This window comes from Carassius carassius, chromosome 12, assembly GCF_963082965.1.
Source record: "Carassius carassius chromosome 12, fCarCar2.1, whole genome shotgun sequence".
In the NCBI taxonomy this organism is placed as follows: Eukaryota; Metazoa; Chordata; class Actinopteri; order Cypriniformes; family Cyprinidae; genus Carassius; species Carassius carassius.
In genome coordinates this window covers 19852063-19871610 of record NC_081766.1, presented here as the reverse complement: position 1 = coordinate 19871610, position 19548 = coordinate 19852063, and the positions used below count along the sequence as shown (strand labels likewise).

Genomic DNA, 19548 nt, shown 5'->3' with positions numbered 1-19548 from the left:
AAGAAGGATGGTTTTCTGCGACCTTGCATTGATTACCGAGAGCTGAACAACATTACGATACAGAAAACTTATCCATTACCACTCATGTCTTCAGCTTTCGAGAGGTTACAGGGAGCATCTGTATTCACAAAATTGGATTTACGTAATGCTTATCATTTGGTCCGAATCAGGAAGGGGGATGAATGGAAAACCACCTTTAATACCCCCAGAGGGCACTTTGAATACTTGGTGATGCGGTTCGGGCTCTCCAACTCGCCCGGGGTTTTCCAAGCACTCGTGAATGACGTGTTGAGAGATATGGTAGATCAGTTTATATATGTTTACCTGGATGACATACTGATTTTTTCTTCATCTCTCCAGGAACACGTTCAACATCTCAGACGAGTGCTCCAGAGGTTACTTGAGAATGGGCTTTTTGTCAAGGCGGAGAAATGCGTATTCCATGCGCAGTCTGTTCCCTTCCTAGGGTATATCGTCTCATCCGAGGGAATACCTATGGACCCTGACAAGGTTAAGGCTGTGATAGATTGGCCATCTCCAGATTCCCGTAAGGCCCTACAGCGGTTTCTGGGGTTCGCCAATTTCTATCTGCTTTTCATTCGCAATTTCAGCCAACTAGCCTCACCTCTGACAGCTTTGACCTCTCCCAATACTCCGTTCAGGTGGTCGGACGCAGCTGAGTCTGCGTTCACTAACCTCAAAAGCCGCTTCGTTTCGGCTCCCATCCTTGTGGCCCCTGATCCCACACGGCAGTTCGTGGTGGAGATCGATGCGTCAGAGGTGGGGGTAGGAGCAGTGTTGTCCCAACGGGCTGTTTTGGATGATAAGGTACATCCTTGCGCGTTCTTTTCTCATCGATTATCTCCTGCTGGACGTAATTATGACATTGGTAACAGAGAGTTGTTGGCCGTCAAATTAGCTTTAGAGGAGTGGCGTCACTGGTTGGAAGGCCCAGGGGTACCTTTCATTGTTTGGACCGATCATAAGAATTTAGAGTACATTAGAACTGCCAAAAGACTCAATTCCAGGCAGGCTAGTGGGCACTTTTTTCCGGTCGCTTTGATTTTACTTTATCGTACCGCTCGGGTTCCAAAAATGTCAAACCCGATTCTCTATCACGTCTTTTTGATCCCTCCGCCCACCCAGTGACTCCCGAGTGTATTTTACCTGAGAAATTAGTGGTCTCAGCACTCGTATGGGAGGTCGAGTCGAAGGTCAAGACGGCCTTACAAGGGGTAACGCCGCCGCCTGGTTGTCCACCGAACCGTTTATTTGTGCCGGAGGAGTTAAGGTCCGAAGTGGTTCAGTGGGGTCATTGTTCTAACGTGGCTTGTCACCCAGGGATAAGTCAAACTAATGGGTTGGTTAAACAACGATTCTGGTGGCTTGTGCCAGTGGTAAGTCATCTAACCGGCCTCCTGATGTGCTTCTTCAACCACTTTCTGTCCCTTCGAGACCCTGGTCCCACATCGCGCTAGATTCTGTTACCGCCCTCCCGCCCTCTAATGGCATGACGGTCGTTTTGACCGTAGTGGACCAGTTCTCGAAGGCGGCACATTTCATTCCCTTGCCCAAATTACCTACAGCCAAGGAGACAGCGGTCACTGTCTTAGATCATGTCTTTCGGCTTCATGGCCTCCCGGTAGACGTGGTTTCTGACAGGGGATCTCAGTTTATATCCAAATTTTGGAAAGAGTTTTGTAAATTGCTAGGAGCGTCAGTCAGCTTGTCTTCAGGTTATCATCTCCAAAGTATTGGACAATCTGAGCGAGCCAACCAAGATTTAGAGAGGACGTTGCAATGTTTGGTCTCCAAGAATCCTTCTTCCTGGAGTCAACAACTCTCTATGGTGGAGTACGCTCACAATTCATTACCAGTGTCAGCTACAGGCCTTTCTCCGTTTCAGTGTAGTGTAGGTTACCAGCCACCAGTCTTTCCCAGTCTGGAATCTGAAGTCGCGGTCCCCTCCGCTCACGCGTTTGTCCAGAGGTGCCACCGCACCTAGACTAGAGCCTGCGAGACTCTGGTCCGGATGAGGGAGCGCACTAAGGCTAAGGCCGATCGCCACCGGTCAAAGCCTCCCGTTTACGTCGTGGGTCAAAAAGTGTGGCTTTCTACCAGTAACATTCCTCTGCGCTCCGTGTCTAATAAATTAGCTCCCAAATTAATTGGCCCGTTTACTGTCACCAAGATCATTAGTCCGGTGACAGTCCGCCTCAAACTACCTCCAGCGTACAGGAGGATACACCCCGCCTTTCATGTGTCCAAAATTAAACCCGTGTTTTATGCACGCGTTAATCCGCCTACTCCGGTTCCCCCGCCGCCGCATCTCGTAGATGGGGAACCGACTTATTCGGTTAATCGTGTTCTGGACTCGAGATGGAGGGGACGAGGATTCCAGTACCTGGTGGACTGGGAAGGTTACGGTCCGGAGGAGAGGAGTTGGGTACCTGCTAGGGACATATTGGATCACTCCCTTATTGATGACTACAATCAGCAGGTAGGCCCTTCTGGGAGTTCTTAGAGGGGGGGGGGGGGTACTGTCACGGTTGTGGTGCACTTTGTGGTGAAGTCTGTGTGTTTCGCCTCTGCACTGATTAGTTTGTGGGCGTCTCCGTTAATTGTCATCAGCAGCAGCTGTCACTCATTACACACTCCCTATATATTGGCTTGTCTCACGTCTTGTGTTTGTGAGAACGTTGTTTAATGTCGGTAACCCTGTCTTTTGCTTCTGGACTTACCTTCGGCTCTATTCCCCGCAGTTCCTGTGCCATCCTCTCCTGCTGCCTTCTCACCATCATCATCTGGATTACTCACCGTCTCCCCACCACCTTGGATTGTCGTCTTCCCAGCATTGTCTTTGTACTCTAGTTTTTTTTGTCTAATTCTCATTAAATTGTTAGCTCGCACTTGTTTCCAGATCCTCCTTCACCCAGTCGTCACATATGGTTTTAGTTAGGATTAGGGTTTGGCTTGCATGTTATTATGCATAATTAATTGTTATTATAATAGTAAGTACATGTAACATATGTAATAAGGACACCTTAAAATAAAGTGTTACCATCATTACTTTTAAAAGGAGTAACTAGTAATAAGTAATAAATAGCATTTTTTGAGTAATGAACCAAACACTGTTGAAAACACAGGGGATTAGTTTTGTTTTTGAGGGTAACGCACCACCGAATACACAAAAAGTGGAAGAGTGGGCCGGGGTGAGCAGTAGCTCATTATCATTTAAAAAGAAGTGCACTGAAATGGGTCGCTGTGAACAGAGCTGGTAAAAAAGGGTGTTGTTTTACATTACTGAGGAATTTTAAACAAAGTTTGTTGCAGATATTTCATAAAGATCCTAAAGAATAATACCAACTTGTAGACTTGTAGACTTTTGAATGGTAGTATATAAATATGGTTATACTTCAATATAGTATTTGCCAGTTTGGATGTCATAAATAAGTGTTTATAATAATGACACAGTTACCTCTATCACAGCCAGATGACAATAACAAATAATTACCATCAAATTAGCCAATATAAGCTAAAATTGGACAGTGCAAAATAATAGGCTAATAAAAAAAAATCTCAATTCTAATGTCTCAAAAATAATTTTTTCCTCAAAAAGATTGAGAACGAAGAAAGGAAAGAAAAAAACGAGAGAGCAATGTTCAACTTTCCCTCTTCCTTCTTGAGCTTGTTCTTGATTTAGACCTCTGAAAAAAGGCCCATTCCATCAGAGAAGACTTTCCCGCTGACTTTTCTCAGAGGAACTAAAAAGAGACTGGTGATTGTTATAGGGATGTGAGTGAAGAACTGAACGTACAAGACATTTCAGAATCGAGTTCAGTTGAATGATCACCACACCAGGGGCCAGTTGCATAAATGGTTTAGACTAGTCGTACAAGTTAGTCATAGATTTTTTTCTTTAAAACTGGTCATCATTTTTTAAATCCAGTTACATAAAAGCATAGATTAGTCTTACTTGAATCCCAAAATAAGACTGATTACTCCTTGGCTAACAGCTAGCTGGTCAAACTCATTCTTAAGACAAGTTTATGCAACTGCCCCCAGACCATTGATTTAAGTTCGAAAAATCAGCGATTTTAGCCATTGCATTTGAAGAGCATCTTACCTCAGTAGCAAACTGCTGCAGCCCACCAATATTGATGGGGCCTTCCTCAGAGGCATAGAGGTTGCAGCCCCCCACACACAGATCAGAGGTGGGACACACCATGCCACAGGTCAAACCTAGAGGGTTATCAGACAGGATTGCCTTGGCAGCACCGTAGTAGTTCTAGAAGACACAACAGAGTCAACAATAAAAATGGACTCAAGCAGTGATTTGGAGATTTTACATGGCCGAATAAAGCCACGTGTAAGTGATGTGTTTAACTAACTGATAAATATACCAAAGGATTATAAGATTATCACTTTACCTTACATCAATAAACTGTGTTTGGTGTAGCTGCTGAGCAAGTGAGTTCAAATATTTTGATAGGTGTTACCTTGTTGGAAATGCTGGTGATGAAAGACTTGATATCCAAATTGGTGGGACAGCTTTTCTGGCAAGGAGCATCTGCACATTTCAGGCATCTGTGAAAAATCTAAATCATTAAAATTTTCTAAACTTGTGCTTGAAGAAGATTTAATCCATTGCTTCAATAGAATAGTCCAACCAAAAAATTTAAATTGATGAAAATTTATCAATTCATTACTGGCTCACCAATAAATCCTCTGAAGTGAATGGGGGCCGTCAGAAAGACAGTTCATACTACTTATGCAGTCCACCAATTAATGTCTTGTGAAGTGAAAAGCTGTGTGTTTTAAATATAAATCCATCATTAATCTAATAAATTCCTTAGATATTTGTATGGGTAGCCTGTTTGGTCTGTATATGGTGTAGTTGTGCATGTACTGCATGTCTATGGCAGTTCAGTCAGTTTAGCTTCTGCCGCCATCTTCTACAAATAATAAATGTGTGTGCATGAATGTAAGTTCATCTTTATATTTACCTGTTATATTGTGATTTATTAACACTTAAATGTCACAACTGTATATCCGGTACTTGTTGTTTGAGTTCATATCATGTGCAATGTGGCTGGAGGGGAACGATGTGCCGTGAAATTCACATGTAAATGTTTAATGCCATTTGCATTGTTCTATGCAATATTAACGTGCATATATATGATTTAAACTGAGGTGAATCTTTATTCATTGTATGTAGACAGATTCTAATTTAACTCATTTGTTTATTCTAGATAAAATCACGTTTCGACATCTGTTATCCTAATAATACAAGACTCAAATGTGCATTGCCACACCTCCTGAAGAGATATAAACAGTTAAACTATCTTGTCACGCTACTTGTCGGAGTTCCATAGTGGAGAAGCATTCTGCCTAACCTTCAGAGAATAGAGTCCTTTGTGATTAAAGCATTTTCAAATCATCACTTCTGCCCGAAATACCATAATAACACTTGCTCCAATTAAAACGTCCATCTTGTCCTCTCACATCAAACATTTTTGGACTGTCTTTGCATATAAACGTTGCTTGATCTGTGCATACTTCTCCCCTGATTCAGTTGCAATAACTTTTTTACACTGAAGAAAGCAATATTAAGCATAGAGGAATAGTTTGAATTTAAAAACTTGTTAATGATGAATTTGTATATTAAAAACATGCAGCTTTTTAATTCACAAGACATTAATTGATCAGCTGGAAGCCAAACCATATAGTGGATAGCCGTGATGTTTTTTTTTTTTTTTTTAGCTGTTTGGATATTTTCTGATATCACCCATTCCCTGCAGAGGATTCAGCAAGTGATGCTATGCTACATTTCTCCAAATCTTCTCTGATCAAGAAACAACCTCGTTTACAACTTAAAAGCCTGAGTACTTTAATCAAAACTTCATTTTTGGATAAACTATTCCTTTAAAGAAAAACCCACACATTTATATACAAAAGAAAGGTAAAGTATAACAAATCCTAAGTTAAATATACTATTGACACTGCTGACAATGAGCAGTAGTAGATAATGGTTTGCCCTTTGTATGGTTCGAAAAAGGAGAGCTGAAAATAAATTACTTGTTTTATCCTAGACATGTCTCTGCACTGATTGTTGTGAAGACTGATACCTCTTATAAATACTGCTGACTTCATAATGACCAGGGAACTCCATATTGGTAGACAACAACATGCTTGCTTTAAATTATACATGGGATAATTTGGCTCTAGCCAATTAAATATTCATGGAGAAACAAAATGCATGCTGTATATTCCATCAAAAATAGCGAACAGAACAGCTTTGCATATACTGTAGTTAAGGTCCCTGTGACCATAAAATTCCAGTTGAAATCTAGAGCAAAAATATTATGTGTTTGACACACAAGGTGCAATAATCATAGTTCACTTTTTTGTGTCACATACGGTACATCTATAAAAATGGTTTGGCTTATGATGACCTGTCACTTAAAGTGTACAATATCTGACTGACTGGAAGCTAATGCATTTAAATAAATGTCAATAGAAAAGACTACATTCATTTAAGAGTTTTGTGTGTATCAGGGCTGCATGCATCTACCAAAAGGCTCACAACAAAATCTTGGCTTAAACCTGCAATCAATCAAACTGGCTTACAATAAGAGTTGGGAATTGTTAAGAATTGCTAAAACGTTTTGTTTCCATTACCTTAATGATCTGATTAACAATACTTTTAGTACTTGTAAGGAATAAATATCTGGAAATATAAATTCTCATTTCATCACCAAATGATGGGTTCATTTTAATCAAAATACCCCAACCACACACACACACACATATATACTGCATGCTTTTGTTTCACTAAAAAGAACCTGCTCAAAATAGTCATTTGTTAAGGAATTGGACTACACTGGTTTCACTGTGTTTTTTATTCATTAAAAATAATTGGTTCATTAGATTATTTTGTTTAGTAATCAGACTTCACCATCGGTGCTGTATGTTTTTGATTCTTTGAAAAGAAATAAAAAAAAAGATTTGTAAGTGTCATTTGTTTGTGATTCAGTCTACACAGGCTGCACTGTATGTTTTTTATTCATTGAAAAAGAACTGGTTCTAGGGCTGAAACGATTCCTCGAGTAACTCGAGTAACTCGATTACAAAAAATGATCGAGGCAAAATCCTCTGCCTCGAAGCCTCTTTTAATTTATTTTAAATCTCACGTCAGGTTCTTTCGCAATTATTTTTTTTAATGTGACACAATGTGTTTACGTCACCCACAAAGCAGAAGGCGACACAAGCGTCGCGTCCGCAATCGCATACTGCAAGGAGTCAGCAGTGTTTTGATTTGAGGGCGCGGGTAAACGTAAAGAGAACGTCGTGGCGTGTGTCCGTTGCAAGATAGAGCTGGCATACCACAACTAGAGCCCTATGATTTCCATGATGCAGATAACGCTGACGGAATCGCGGAATCCAGTCATAAAAAACGGAATTTACAGTTTAACGGGACATGGCACAGAATTTGCCAAATTTTGAATGAAATAATCAAAAATAGGTCATTGCACTTACATCAAATCACAATATGGACTAATATCTGTAAACATTAAGCCAGAACAGACTATTAAAATATGAATCCTGCATGTTTCTGTTAATGAATGGAGCAGAAGCGCGTCTTCCTTTATCACACACACTGAAGCGCATGTGACGTTCGCGGTGATTTCACCATCTGCTGTCTCACTAAATAAGGACGTGAACACATGAACAACATCTCCAGAACTGCTCTGACAGTCACTTCATGAGCATTTGACCATTTGATTTGAGTAAAACTAGCGTCACATCACATACACAGAATTGTAAAGGTACACCAACCCGTCAAAATAAACGTCCGGTTAAAGACTATTGTTCAGCAGAATGTACATAGCCTACTACAAAAAAACAGAAAAAAAATTTTTTCAAAAATTATTATTTTTTTAAGATTTAATCACACAACATTTCTTCCATGTTTTATTTTTAATAGTAAATCCCATTTGTTTACCAAAAAGTTAAGTAAATTTTCAATAATTAAAAGATGCATTAAATTAATGTTTTATGTGTTTAATGTTTAATGTGCATCTCAGAAAATGCTTTATTTAAAAACCCAACTGAATGGCACTTAAATGCACCTAATTCATCTGTCAACTTTATTGTCATTGTTCACAGTACAAGTACAGACAGAGAAACAATGGGTAATAATTAAATGTTTATTTTTGATGTATGCATTGCATTCTATGCATTTAAAAAATTAAAACATTTTTTTTTCTAAAAAAGGAAACTTAGTTGTTAATTTTAAGAGACCCAGGAGTCTTATTTTCTCTTGCATAATTCATATTGCTCTTTAATTAAGCAAAAACACATTTTATCCGATTACTCAATTAATCGATGGAATTTTTGGTAGAAAAAAAAAAAAAAAGTGAGTGACGTGACATTCAGCCAAGTATGGTGACCCATACTCAGAATTTGTGCTCTGCATTTAACCCATCCGAAATGCACACACACACACACTGTGAACACACACACACACACTGTGAGCACACACCCGGAGCAGTGGGCAGCCATTTATGCTGCGGTGCCCGAGGAGCAGTTGGGGGTTCGATGCCTTGCTCAAGGGCACCTAAGTCATGGTATTGAAGGTGGAGAGAGAACTGTACATGCACTCCCCCCACCCACAATTCCTGCCGGCCCGGGACTCGAACTCACAACCTTTCGATTGGGAGTCCGACTCTCTAACCATTAGGCCACGACTTCCCCAAAATACTCGAATACAAAAATATTCGATAGCTACAGCCCTAACTGGTTCATTAAAATATTTTGTTCAGGAATCAGACTGCACTGGTTGTGCTTTGTGTTGCGGGTTCTCTAAAAAGAACCACCTCATAAGAGTCATTTGTTATGTAATCTGAATACACTTCTGCTTGCTGTTCAGTAATGGTGTTGCAACACCAGAACGATAGCTTGTAAATATGTGGTAGGCATATGTACAAGATAGAAAGGCACATTTCCAAAGTCTCCTTACCTTTAAAATCATACTTAATTGACATAACGAAAGCAACCTTCCAGTTTTATTTGTAGCATGGGACATTGAAGACAAACATATAGAGTCAATGCTAGACTGCTTGCGGTGTTGCTACTGGGATTTTTACATTATTTAAGAATGGAGGCCATGGGGATTCTCAATTATATCAGTTATGACATTATCTGACAACATTTATGCCCCAAAATATTTGCTTGTGCCTAATAATGCCACAGTTCAGTTTGCTTTTGGCTGATGTAAAATAACTCATTTACCCATGTACAGTACGTACCTCCTTAGCATTGCACCCAGTGCTGCGCTGGAGGTGGCGTTCACATTTTCAATAGTAAATTGGGCGTTTTTCTGTTGTATGAACGCAGTAGAAGCACTAAGCTCTGACACCTGCACTCTTGAATTCAGCACCTTGTTTCATTATTTATTTGTGTGTTACCTGGTCTTAGCACCTGCCGATAAACGAGCCACAATGGGAGGTCAGACTAAACATGCAATAAGAATTCTGCTCCAGTACTATGTCAGTGGTAATACTCCATGTCGCTATAGTGTCAAAGTGATGTATACTCATTTCATTTGACAGAAGTCGTATCTGACTGATGTTGAGGAAATATATGTTCTTGTCATATGCGCATGTGGAGTGGAGTGCAGAATCTTTCACTGTTAATGATCCTCAACTGAGAATCCCTTCAATAATCCTAATGAACCTGATAAAGTAGCACTGTCTGCACTTAGCACAGTTGGATGGAATATACAAAATACATAAAGTGATAAGGGACTGTATTTATTTCCGTTACCTCTGACCAAGTTGCACACTGATGTATAAGCATATTGAGGGGAACATGTGGTTATTCTGAAGAGTCTTGCATGCTGAAGTTTATGTTGATGACTAAATGTATTTATTGCTCACTGAAGTACAAACAGCCTTGTTTTCATTTCAGAAATCTAGTCACTGTCTTGGTTTGTACACAGTAGCTGCATACGAACAAAGGTTTTCTATCAACCCCATAAGCCTCACATAAGCCTGACCTACAGTACTTTTCCCCATTTTATTACAGAAAGAGGTTAAAACAGATCCTGTAAAAAACATATTCCTGTGACACTTCTAAAGTGAAGTGACATTCAGCCAAGTATGGTGACCCATACTCAGAATTTGTGCTCTGCATTTAACCCATCCGAAATGCACACACACACAGAGCAGTGAACACACACACACACTGTGAACACACACCCGGAGCAGTGGGCAGCCATTTAAGCTGCGGCGCCTGGGGAGCAGTTGGGGGTTCGATGCCTTGCTCAAGGACACCTAAGTCGTGGTATTGAAGGTGGAGAGAGAACTGTACATGCACTCCCCCCACCCACAATTCCTGCCGGCCCGGGGCTCGAACTCACAACCTTTCGATTGGGAGTCCGACTCTCTAACCATTAGGCCACGACTTCCCGTCGTGTCCCGAATGTTCAGATTACATTCTCAGGAATGCCTGCCTAACTGAGAAAAATATACAAAGAAAACAAAAATAATAATTGTAAAACATTTTATTTGGATGGATAAGGATTGGAAACAGAGTTATTATTGTTAAATATAACTAATATTATAAAGAAATATTTTTGTTAGATGCTGTAGGTGCATTTTGAAATCAAATCTTGTATTTTATGAAATTAAATTTCTATTTTAATTAGTTATATGCAGCAATAAACATAATGTAAACTAGAGCTGCAAGATTCTGGATAAATTGAGAATTCTTTTTTCATATAGGCCTATAAATTGAAGATTACGATTCTCTCGATTAAAAATAAATAAATAAATAAATAAATAAAAGAATTAAATGAAGGAGTCAGTGTCTCAATTCATAAAGACCTGTTTCTCAATTAGAATCTTTTGAATGAACGATTCAATGACAAATACTTTTTTTTTTTAAACGGGCAGTTGTTGCCACCTCGTGGCGGAAGAGGATATTGTGTTACAATACAACGCAATATAATTTAATCGCTACTGTAAAGAGAATAAGTGTTTATACCCATACTATAAACTTTTATCCCAGTATTTCTGTTATCTACATGTCTGAAACAGAAATAATGATGTGTGATTTGTGTTGCTCTATCTGGATCACCTGCAGCATGAATGAATAATTAACATGGGCAGCAACAAAGTGCTTCTCACGCTCCACTGACACTCGCGATGTGAAACAGTCACAATAGTCACTGCTGAATCATTGTAATTCAGGAATAATTTTGTGTGGGTGTTTGAATTGAGATCGCCATCTTTAAACAATTAATCTTATGTAAATTGACTGAAGGATTGTTGAAATTGTTTTGCAAGGATTATCGCCACGTTCCCCGATGTGTCTCGCGAGATCCAACTGGTCTCACATCACATCCCTAATTGTTTATCCTTTTGATTTTTCATTCAATGCCATTAAAAAAATATTAAACATATAGGGCCCTATTTTAACGATCTAAATGCAAAGTGTAAAGCGCATGGTGCAGGTGCACTCAGGGCATGTCCAAATCCACTTTTGCTATTTTAATGACGGAAAAACGGTTGGCGCGCCCGGGCGCATGGTCTTAACGGGTTGTCCCTATTCTCTTAATGAGTAATGGGTTTTTTTTTGAGTGTAACGTGCAATAAACCAATCAGAGTCTCCTCTTGCATTCCCTTTAAGAGCCAGTTGTGCTCGTGCCATGACAGATCTGCTATTTACACAATTTGTAAATAATTGTTTAATTTGGCAAGCTCAAAGACAGAACGCGTCTCCGAGATGAAACTGAGCTGCTCGTGTGAGCAGATGGATAGTCTAATTCTGATACATGCAATGACTCCATTATGACATGTAGGCATTTATATACATATTTAATTAGCCTACAAAAAATTCTTATGCATTGCAATCCTTTAATGTTTCATATTTGGCATGTTTGTGTGCTGCTGTGCATACAATAAATAACAAAGAAAAAACATTGCACCAGACTTTAGACCCGGTTTGAATTGGTCTATGGTGCAGTCTATTTTCAGCTTCTTAAAATAGCAATGCGCCAGCAATGTGCCTGAACACACCTCTTTTTTAGACCAGCACGCACATGGGCGCTCAAATGAACGCAAATGCATTTGCTAATTAAACGACGTGGTGCTGGATGAGAAAATGCGAATGACGCCAGACTGAAACTAGCAAACACACTTGTGCTGCACCTTGCGTCACGTTGCGCCGGGTGTATGATAGGGCAATACTGTCTTTATATTGTTTGTTCATTAATTTGAAGATTCAATGTGAAATTATTGCAATATAAAAGTAAATTTAAAAACTTTAAAGTTAGGTAGGATTAATCGTGATTAACAGTGATTAATTTCCGAAAATGTGATTAACAGCACATATACTTTAAGCATTAGATAGATAGATAGATAGATAGATAGATAGATAGATAGATAGATAGATAGATAGATACTATAATATAAATATTACTGCTAAAATAACACTGCAAAACACACTGACAACCAGATCTTTCCCTCTAGCTATAATTGTTAAAAAAATTGTGAATCAATAGATCACCACAATTTGCATAATAAAAGTAACAATAACACCAATAAGTGTGTGCACCACAATAAACTGCACCACTAATCTTATTGAATTTTACAGATAAAATACAGTGTGGTCTGAGAACACTAGTGAAAACTGTTTTGCATTTTTCTAATTAAGTACTTTTTTCCATTACAAATTACATTATAAGCATAACAATTTGTGAAAAGTTGAATTGGAAAATGTATTAAAATCTCCCATTTTGAGCAAGTTGGTGCACCCCCTTTTTACCAGAATGCCTCCACGAGTTTGTTTAAAAACCTGATGACCGTGTTCTCCAGCATGACTTCAGAATGTTCCAACAAGGATCCTGAAGGAACATCCGACTGTCTGTCAGATTAAATGTCTAGATTTTTTTTATTATTATTATTAATCTGAATTGAATGATTTCATTTAATCCTTTTGTGAATTTTGAGGTTAAAGTTAAAGTTTACAACACAGATTTTTTGTTGTGGTCTCTTTTGGACTCACATGCTTGTTCTGGTGCAATAACACACGGCACGTGCATTACTCAGTGCAACAAAACATGATACAATGTTAGCTCATTTTAAAACCAACCTGGGCATTAGCGAATGCGGTCAAATCACCTCCTGCCTCCCACCACTACCAACTGAATTCCAAATGCTCTTCTGTAGAGAATGTGAATTTATCACATGTGTGTGGGAAGTCAACTTGGAGAGATACTCATCAAAATCCTCAATTGTGAGGACATGTGACTTGTGGGGACCGAGTCATAATGAGGACCCTAGAGAGGTGCCAGACTTCTCAGAGAGGACACAAGGAAAGTGTCCTCTCACAGACTGGCTCGGTCATCTTAATTACTTAAACCATTTTAGATATATGACCAATTAAGCCAGGCTCCGAATCAAAGGTGCCTCCTTTCAATCTAGGTGCCGGGACAGCTGGGATGAGAGGATGGTTTTAATGATCAATCCACCTTTATATACTGTGGTGCCTGTGTCAAAGAAAATACATGGGGAAAAAAAGAGGGCTTCTATCAGCAGTGTGGAGGAAAAGGATATAATAAGAGGAGTTATTCCTCATTATAGCTCATCATTGTAACAACGCAACATGTTCAGTCATCTGACATCTGTGAAATCGGTTTTTGACAGCAGACTCTAAAGGCAGCTGTCGGCTTTGAGACCTTCACTTTCATTCATAAATGTATCATATAAAGCCAATTTTACCTTTAAGCACTTTTAATAATGAAATAAATAAAATAAATGAGCAATTCCATTAGTAAATTATGAGGTAATTTCAAAACTAAAAACATTTCTAATTTAAATTAATTTATCAAGATAATTTTAATAATAAGTTAAATAAAACACTTTTTGTTAAAGATGTGTTTACATATAGGTTAATGACTTGGTAAAAAAAAAAAAAAATTCTAACTGGCCTTTACTATAAATTAAACAATATGAATACAAACATAGTAGCATTTAATTCAAAAGTTTCAGTTTAAAATGATTTTTTTTTTTTTTCGTTGAAGATTTTTATAGAATTATGTTTGGCCTTTTTTGCCTTTATTTAGATAGGACAGGATATCAAGTGGGAGAGGAGAGAAGAACAGGATCAGGGATCAGGAAAAGTACACAAGCTGGGATGCCCAAAGTACAAAATGATTCAAATCAAACATCTGTGGGACAAAAGTGTGTTTCTAGTTTCCAATATCTCTCTAGCACTCTTCCTTCTCCCAACTCTTTGTTTTCACTGCTGTTTTGTTTTTTATTCATGATCAGCAGATGTAATGCTGTACCCATGCATATTCGATGCCATGCAAAATTAACACATATTATTCAATTGAACTCATTATGTGGTGCTATGTCAGATATTAGAAGACAGACGTCTGAAAAGCATATTTATTTTTGGCCTTTTTTGTCTTTGTTATTAAGATAGGACAGTAAGTTTGACAGGCAGTAAAGCTGGACAGAGAGAGGGAAACAGGACCAGGAAAGGTCCACAGGCTGGGACTCGAACTTGGGATCTTCAAATATATGTACTCTAATGAACAAATGTGTATGTAAAAGTGTATCTCATAGCTGAACACTCTATGTGTTTGATTCACTAAAAAATATCTTACAGTCGTCCATTTAATAGGTGGACTACACTAGCTGTACTGTAAATTTTTTATTCATGTGAGGCATATTTAAAAAAAGATCTCAATTTCCAACCCTACTGATAGGACCCATAAGGTGGGGTTTGGACAGGCCAGTGTAGGATGTACCACAAGCAGTTAAAATTATATGATTATTTTAAGTGAGAGCAAAACAAGGTTCCACCTGCCTCCATGAACTGAAGATGTCAGAACCATGTCAGAAACTAGCTTTATCAACTAGAATTTTAATAGGCATGTCAATGTAGGTATTTTACAAACAATTCAATATGATGACTAAACTGCCGTACCTCATAATAACTCTGGATGAAACATCACAATTTTCTTTAGTCATTATCTGACTTATTCTGAAATCAAAGTGGATTCATACTGTGAGTGCTTGGAGTGCTTATGATGTCACTGACATGAAGATAAGCCATCAAAATACAGTTAGTTGAGCTATAGTGCAACATCTTTAATTATAGTTTTGAGGTATGAAAGAGTAGTATTTTAGTAACTTTGCTTCACTATGTGAACCAGTCTGTTGTCTTTAATGAGGAGTCAACTTTTTGGCTGTTTTGTGACACTGGGAATCCAGACCCGGGGAATCTAGATCCTTTATGCCCAACAAACAGGCCAAATAAGCCAGCTGCCTCCTGTGATGAGCACCAGAACAGTGCACTGCTTTGACTTTCATGTTCAGCATTATTAGAAGTTATAAAACCTAAATCTTTTATTAAATCTACCAACCAGCACTGCAGGGAAGTCTCATTTAGAGAAGGATTAAAATCAACCTCTGCAGGACAAAAGTGTGTATTAATGTTTCCAATATCTCTAGCACTCTTCTCCCAAATCTTGGTTTTCGCTGCGTTTTTTCTTTTAATTCATGATCAACAGATGCAATGCTATGCTCATGCATATTCGATGCCTTGCAGAATTAAGACATACTGTTCAAATGAACTCATTATGTGGTGCTATTTCAGTATACATTTGAATAGATCATTATGTTTAGAAGACAGATGTCTGAAAAGCAGATAGAGGGTAAAAGATCTGACTAACTTTACCTGTTGTTAGGGATATGGCGGTATCAAATGTTCCTGTTGATAATGCTTTTATCACGGTATACGGTAAAGTTAAATGTTTTACACATTAAAGTGCAAAAGAACTATAAAAACCAATAGGTATCACTTTACAGTAAGACCTCATTAGTTAACCTTAGTTAATGCATTAACATTCAAGGCAAGGCAAGGCAACTTTATTTATAGCACATTTCGTACACAATGGTAATTCAAAAAGAAATAAAAAAAGTCATGAAGAAAAATAATCATAAAAATAAAAAGCAATTTAAGAACTTGAAAATTAAAATGATTTAAAAATTGACTTAAAATGATTTAAGACAGTTTAAAAATAGAAAATGATTTTACATAAAATACAGTGCAATACATAAAATATAGTGTAATCAGTTCGGACATCGCATAGTGCTCATTCAATAAATGCACAGCTAAACAATGACCAATAGCTACATTTGCTATAGATGAAATTAATCTTTGTTAAAAAATACAAGTCTTAGTTCATGTTAGCTCATTAAATAACACAGTTGCAACTTTAACAATGTGTTATTAAATATTGGAATACCTAAGATTAATGAACGTTCAGAATGTAATGAATTTTTTCATTGGCAGTTTATGTTAACTAATGAAGCCATAATGTAAAGTGTGAATGAACAATAAAAGATCAAAACACTTTCAAACAATTGTGTCATCTTAATATCCTTTGGATAACTGAGGAAGGCTTGTCTAGAGTCAATGCACTCTGCTTTTAGCACTTTCATTTTACTGCAAACTATGGTACAAACAGCTAAATGTTTCTGAAATAATTCCATTTTTTTTTACCATACACATAACCAATACATAAGTGTTACTTCATCAGTCTTGCATATCACATCTAACCAAACTGAGCATTATTAGGGCTGGGCAATATAGCTACAAAAATTATACTACCATTTATGGTACAACTTTTGAGTTTAATAATGTAATAGTAAATGAAGAATTAACATTAAGTAAGATTAACAAATTAATTTTATTGTTAGTTCATGTTAACCAATGCAGTAAACTAATGCTAATGTTATTATAATGTTTTTCTTCAACAAGGATGAATTCAACTGAGAAAGTGAAAGTAAAGACCTTTAAATTGTTACTATATCCAGCCAGCAATGACATGTGGGGCCTAGATGAGGGCTTCATGGGCGGCAAATGTGGGCCACATTATGGGCTTGCACCCGGGATCCATATTGGGGCAAGCCGTGGAAGCCCAGACGGGACCTGTAAGGGTACTGCATGGGTCTTAATTGGGCAATTCATGTCAGACCCATTTGTGCCCCACCTGCCCAAATGGGTCTAAAGTGGGTTTGCACCCAGGATCCAGCCATGGATGCCCAGATGGGCTTTAAAAGGGATCTATAAGGGTTTTAAGTGGGATCTTAACCAGGCAATTCATGACAGACCCATTTGGGCCCCACCTGCTTAAACGGCGTTTAAAATGGGCTTGCACCCGGGATCCAGCCATGGATGCCAAGATGGGTTTTTAGGTGGGACCTGTAAGGGTCTTATGTGGGTTTTAACTGGGTAATTCATGTCAGCCATTTGGGCCCCAACTGCCTAAATGGGTTTACATTTACATTAATTGATGCTTTTATCTTAAGCGACTTACAATTGCTATTTACGTAAGAGGTCACAGGTGTCTTGCTCAGGGACACATTGGTGTCTCACAGTGGATTCGAACCTGGGTCTCTCACAGCAAAGCCATGTGTCTTATCCACTGCGCCAACACCACCCCGAAGTTTAAAGTGGTTTAAACTGGGCTTGCACCAGGATTCAACCGTGAATGCCCCTATGGGCTTAACCCTCTGGGGACGGATTGGGCGGTACCGCCCAAAATGGCATACTTTTACAAATGTGTAGTTATCTCAAAAACTATTAATGCTAGAGAGATGCGGTTTTTTTTGCCGTCTTCCTCAGATTCCACTGAAAACAGCGGTATCCAGTTTGTATATTAAACACGCTTCCCTTATTGCGCAATACCACTGCGTAAACAGGCCAATGAAAACTATTATGTTAGGCAGATTCAACACGCAACAACCAATGTAAAAACCGCTGGGAGGAATATTTTTCTAACCCAATCAGAGGAAGGTTACCATGATTTATTCTAGCCATTCAGAGGACTCTGTAGCTCTGCTGTAGCCTTGTAAAAGCTGGGCTGGACTATAGTAAAACGACCTCCAGCCAGGTGTAATCAATAACCGATCGGAGAATCAGCATGAGGTGGAGAAAGCAGAAAGCGATCGGAGTGTTACAGAGAACGATCGGAGTATTAGCGAGCACAAAGAGATAAATTCGAGAGAGATATAGCATTATTACAGAATTGTTTTATCAAAATTGCAAGGAGTAAAAGATCTAGGGCAGAACAAGCTCTGGAACAATTACTGGAAAGTGACGAGGGGAAATCTGGAGCAGACAGCTTTTACACAGATGACGAAGTATTTTACCAGGATGGGGAAGATCCATTTGAGGACTGGTATGTAACTTCAAATAACCTCTTTATCATTATAATTTATTATATCATACATCTTGAGTATGTATATGTTTTGGATTTTTAGTCAGATAGCGATTGAGGCATGAAATATTTGTTTTAGTGTACCATACTACTCTTTCCCTGTAAACTCAGTTCAAGAGTGGTGTGCAATTTGTTTCAATAGACTGACTTACTCAACTAAGTAAACTGCTCAGGTCAAGAGAGGTGAAATGTGTTTTTAGTGTACAGTGGAGTTTCATAGGGTTACATGAGTTTATAGGAGTTATTTTTTCTACATTGAATTTTTACACAAAAAAAGCTTCCAGTTTGATTGTGTATTTGCTCTGATGCAGGATGCAGACAGGACAACTCGCCGCACACCCCTACCCATTGTCCCTTGGACCCAGCAAACCCTGCACACAAGCCTGCAGATGTCAGAAAGTACTGTGAGCACTGCAAGGCAAGCAAAGTGTACAACAAGACCTCCTGGCCTTGCTTTGCTCACTGGCATGCCTAGGACTGTTTGTAAAAAAAGTTAATTATTTAATTGTTCTTTACACATTTGATTAAACAATAACACATTTCTGTCAAGCAAAGAGTTTGAAAAAAAAATTTTTTTTCAAAAACTGTTCTATATTGTGTGTTTTTCAGTAATAAATGACAAAAAAAAATCTAATTTTCGTTTTTGAAATTCTCTAGTTTATTGTACAATTTTTCACTCATACTTCCTTTATAAACATATTGCATGCATTATGGTAGCTTAGGGTCTTCTGAATCCATCGATACCAAATACATGGTGGTCCATCATCATTACATATGGTTTATAAGCCGAAATGTAAAAATAGAGAAAACGGACCAAAAAGGGCTTAGTCCCAAAAATGAAAAAACGCCTAGGACTGTTTGTAAATAAAGTTAATTATTGAATTGTTCTTTACACATTTGATTGAACATCAACCCATTTCTGTCAAGCAAAGGGTTTGAAAAATATATTTTTGGGTCAAAAACTTTTCACTTTTGTTGTGTGAGGTAGGATTTTCAGTAATAAATGACAAAAATCTCATTTTTGTTTTGAAATTCTCTAGTTTATTGTAAAATTTTTCACTCATACTTCCTTTATAAACATATTGCATGCATGCTTATGGTAGCTTAGGGTCTTCTGAATCCATCGATACCAAATACATGGTGGTCCATCATCATTACATATGGTTTATAAGCCGAAATGTAAAAATAGAGAAAACGGACCAAAAAGGGCTTAGTACCCTAAGGGTTAAAGTGGGCGCTGTAAG

The 19548-nt window shown here is 38.2% G+C and overlaps 1 protein-coding gene across 1 annotated transcript in view; it reads right to left on the bottom strand.

The window, feature by feature from the left end:
* The window catches only part of LOC132155070 (dihydropyrimidine dehydrogenase [NADP(+)]), a 189051-nt gene that overhangs the window by 124819 nt on the left and 44684 nt on the right, over positions 1–19548 (bottom strand). The window contains exons 4-5 of the mRNA XM_059563847.1: positions 4500–4587; positions 4127–4288 (exon numbers count right to left, since the gene is read on the bottom strand). Coding sequence (XP_059419830.1) covers positions 4127–4288; positions 4500–4587 — 250 coding nt within the window. The remainder of the gene's footprint in view (positions 1–4126; positions 4289–4499; positions 4588–19548) is intronic.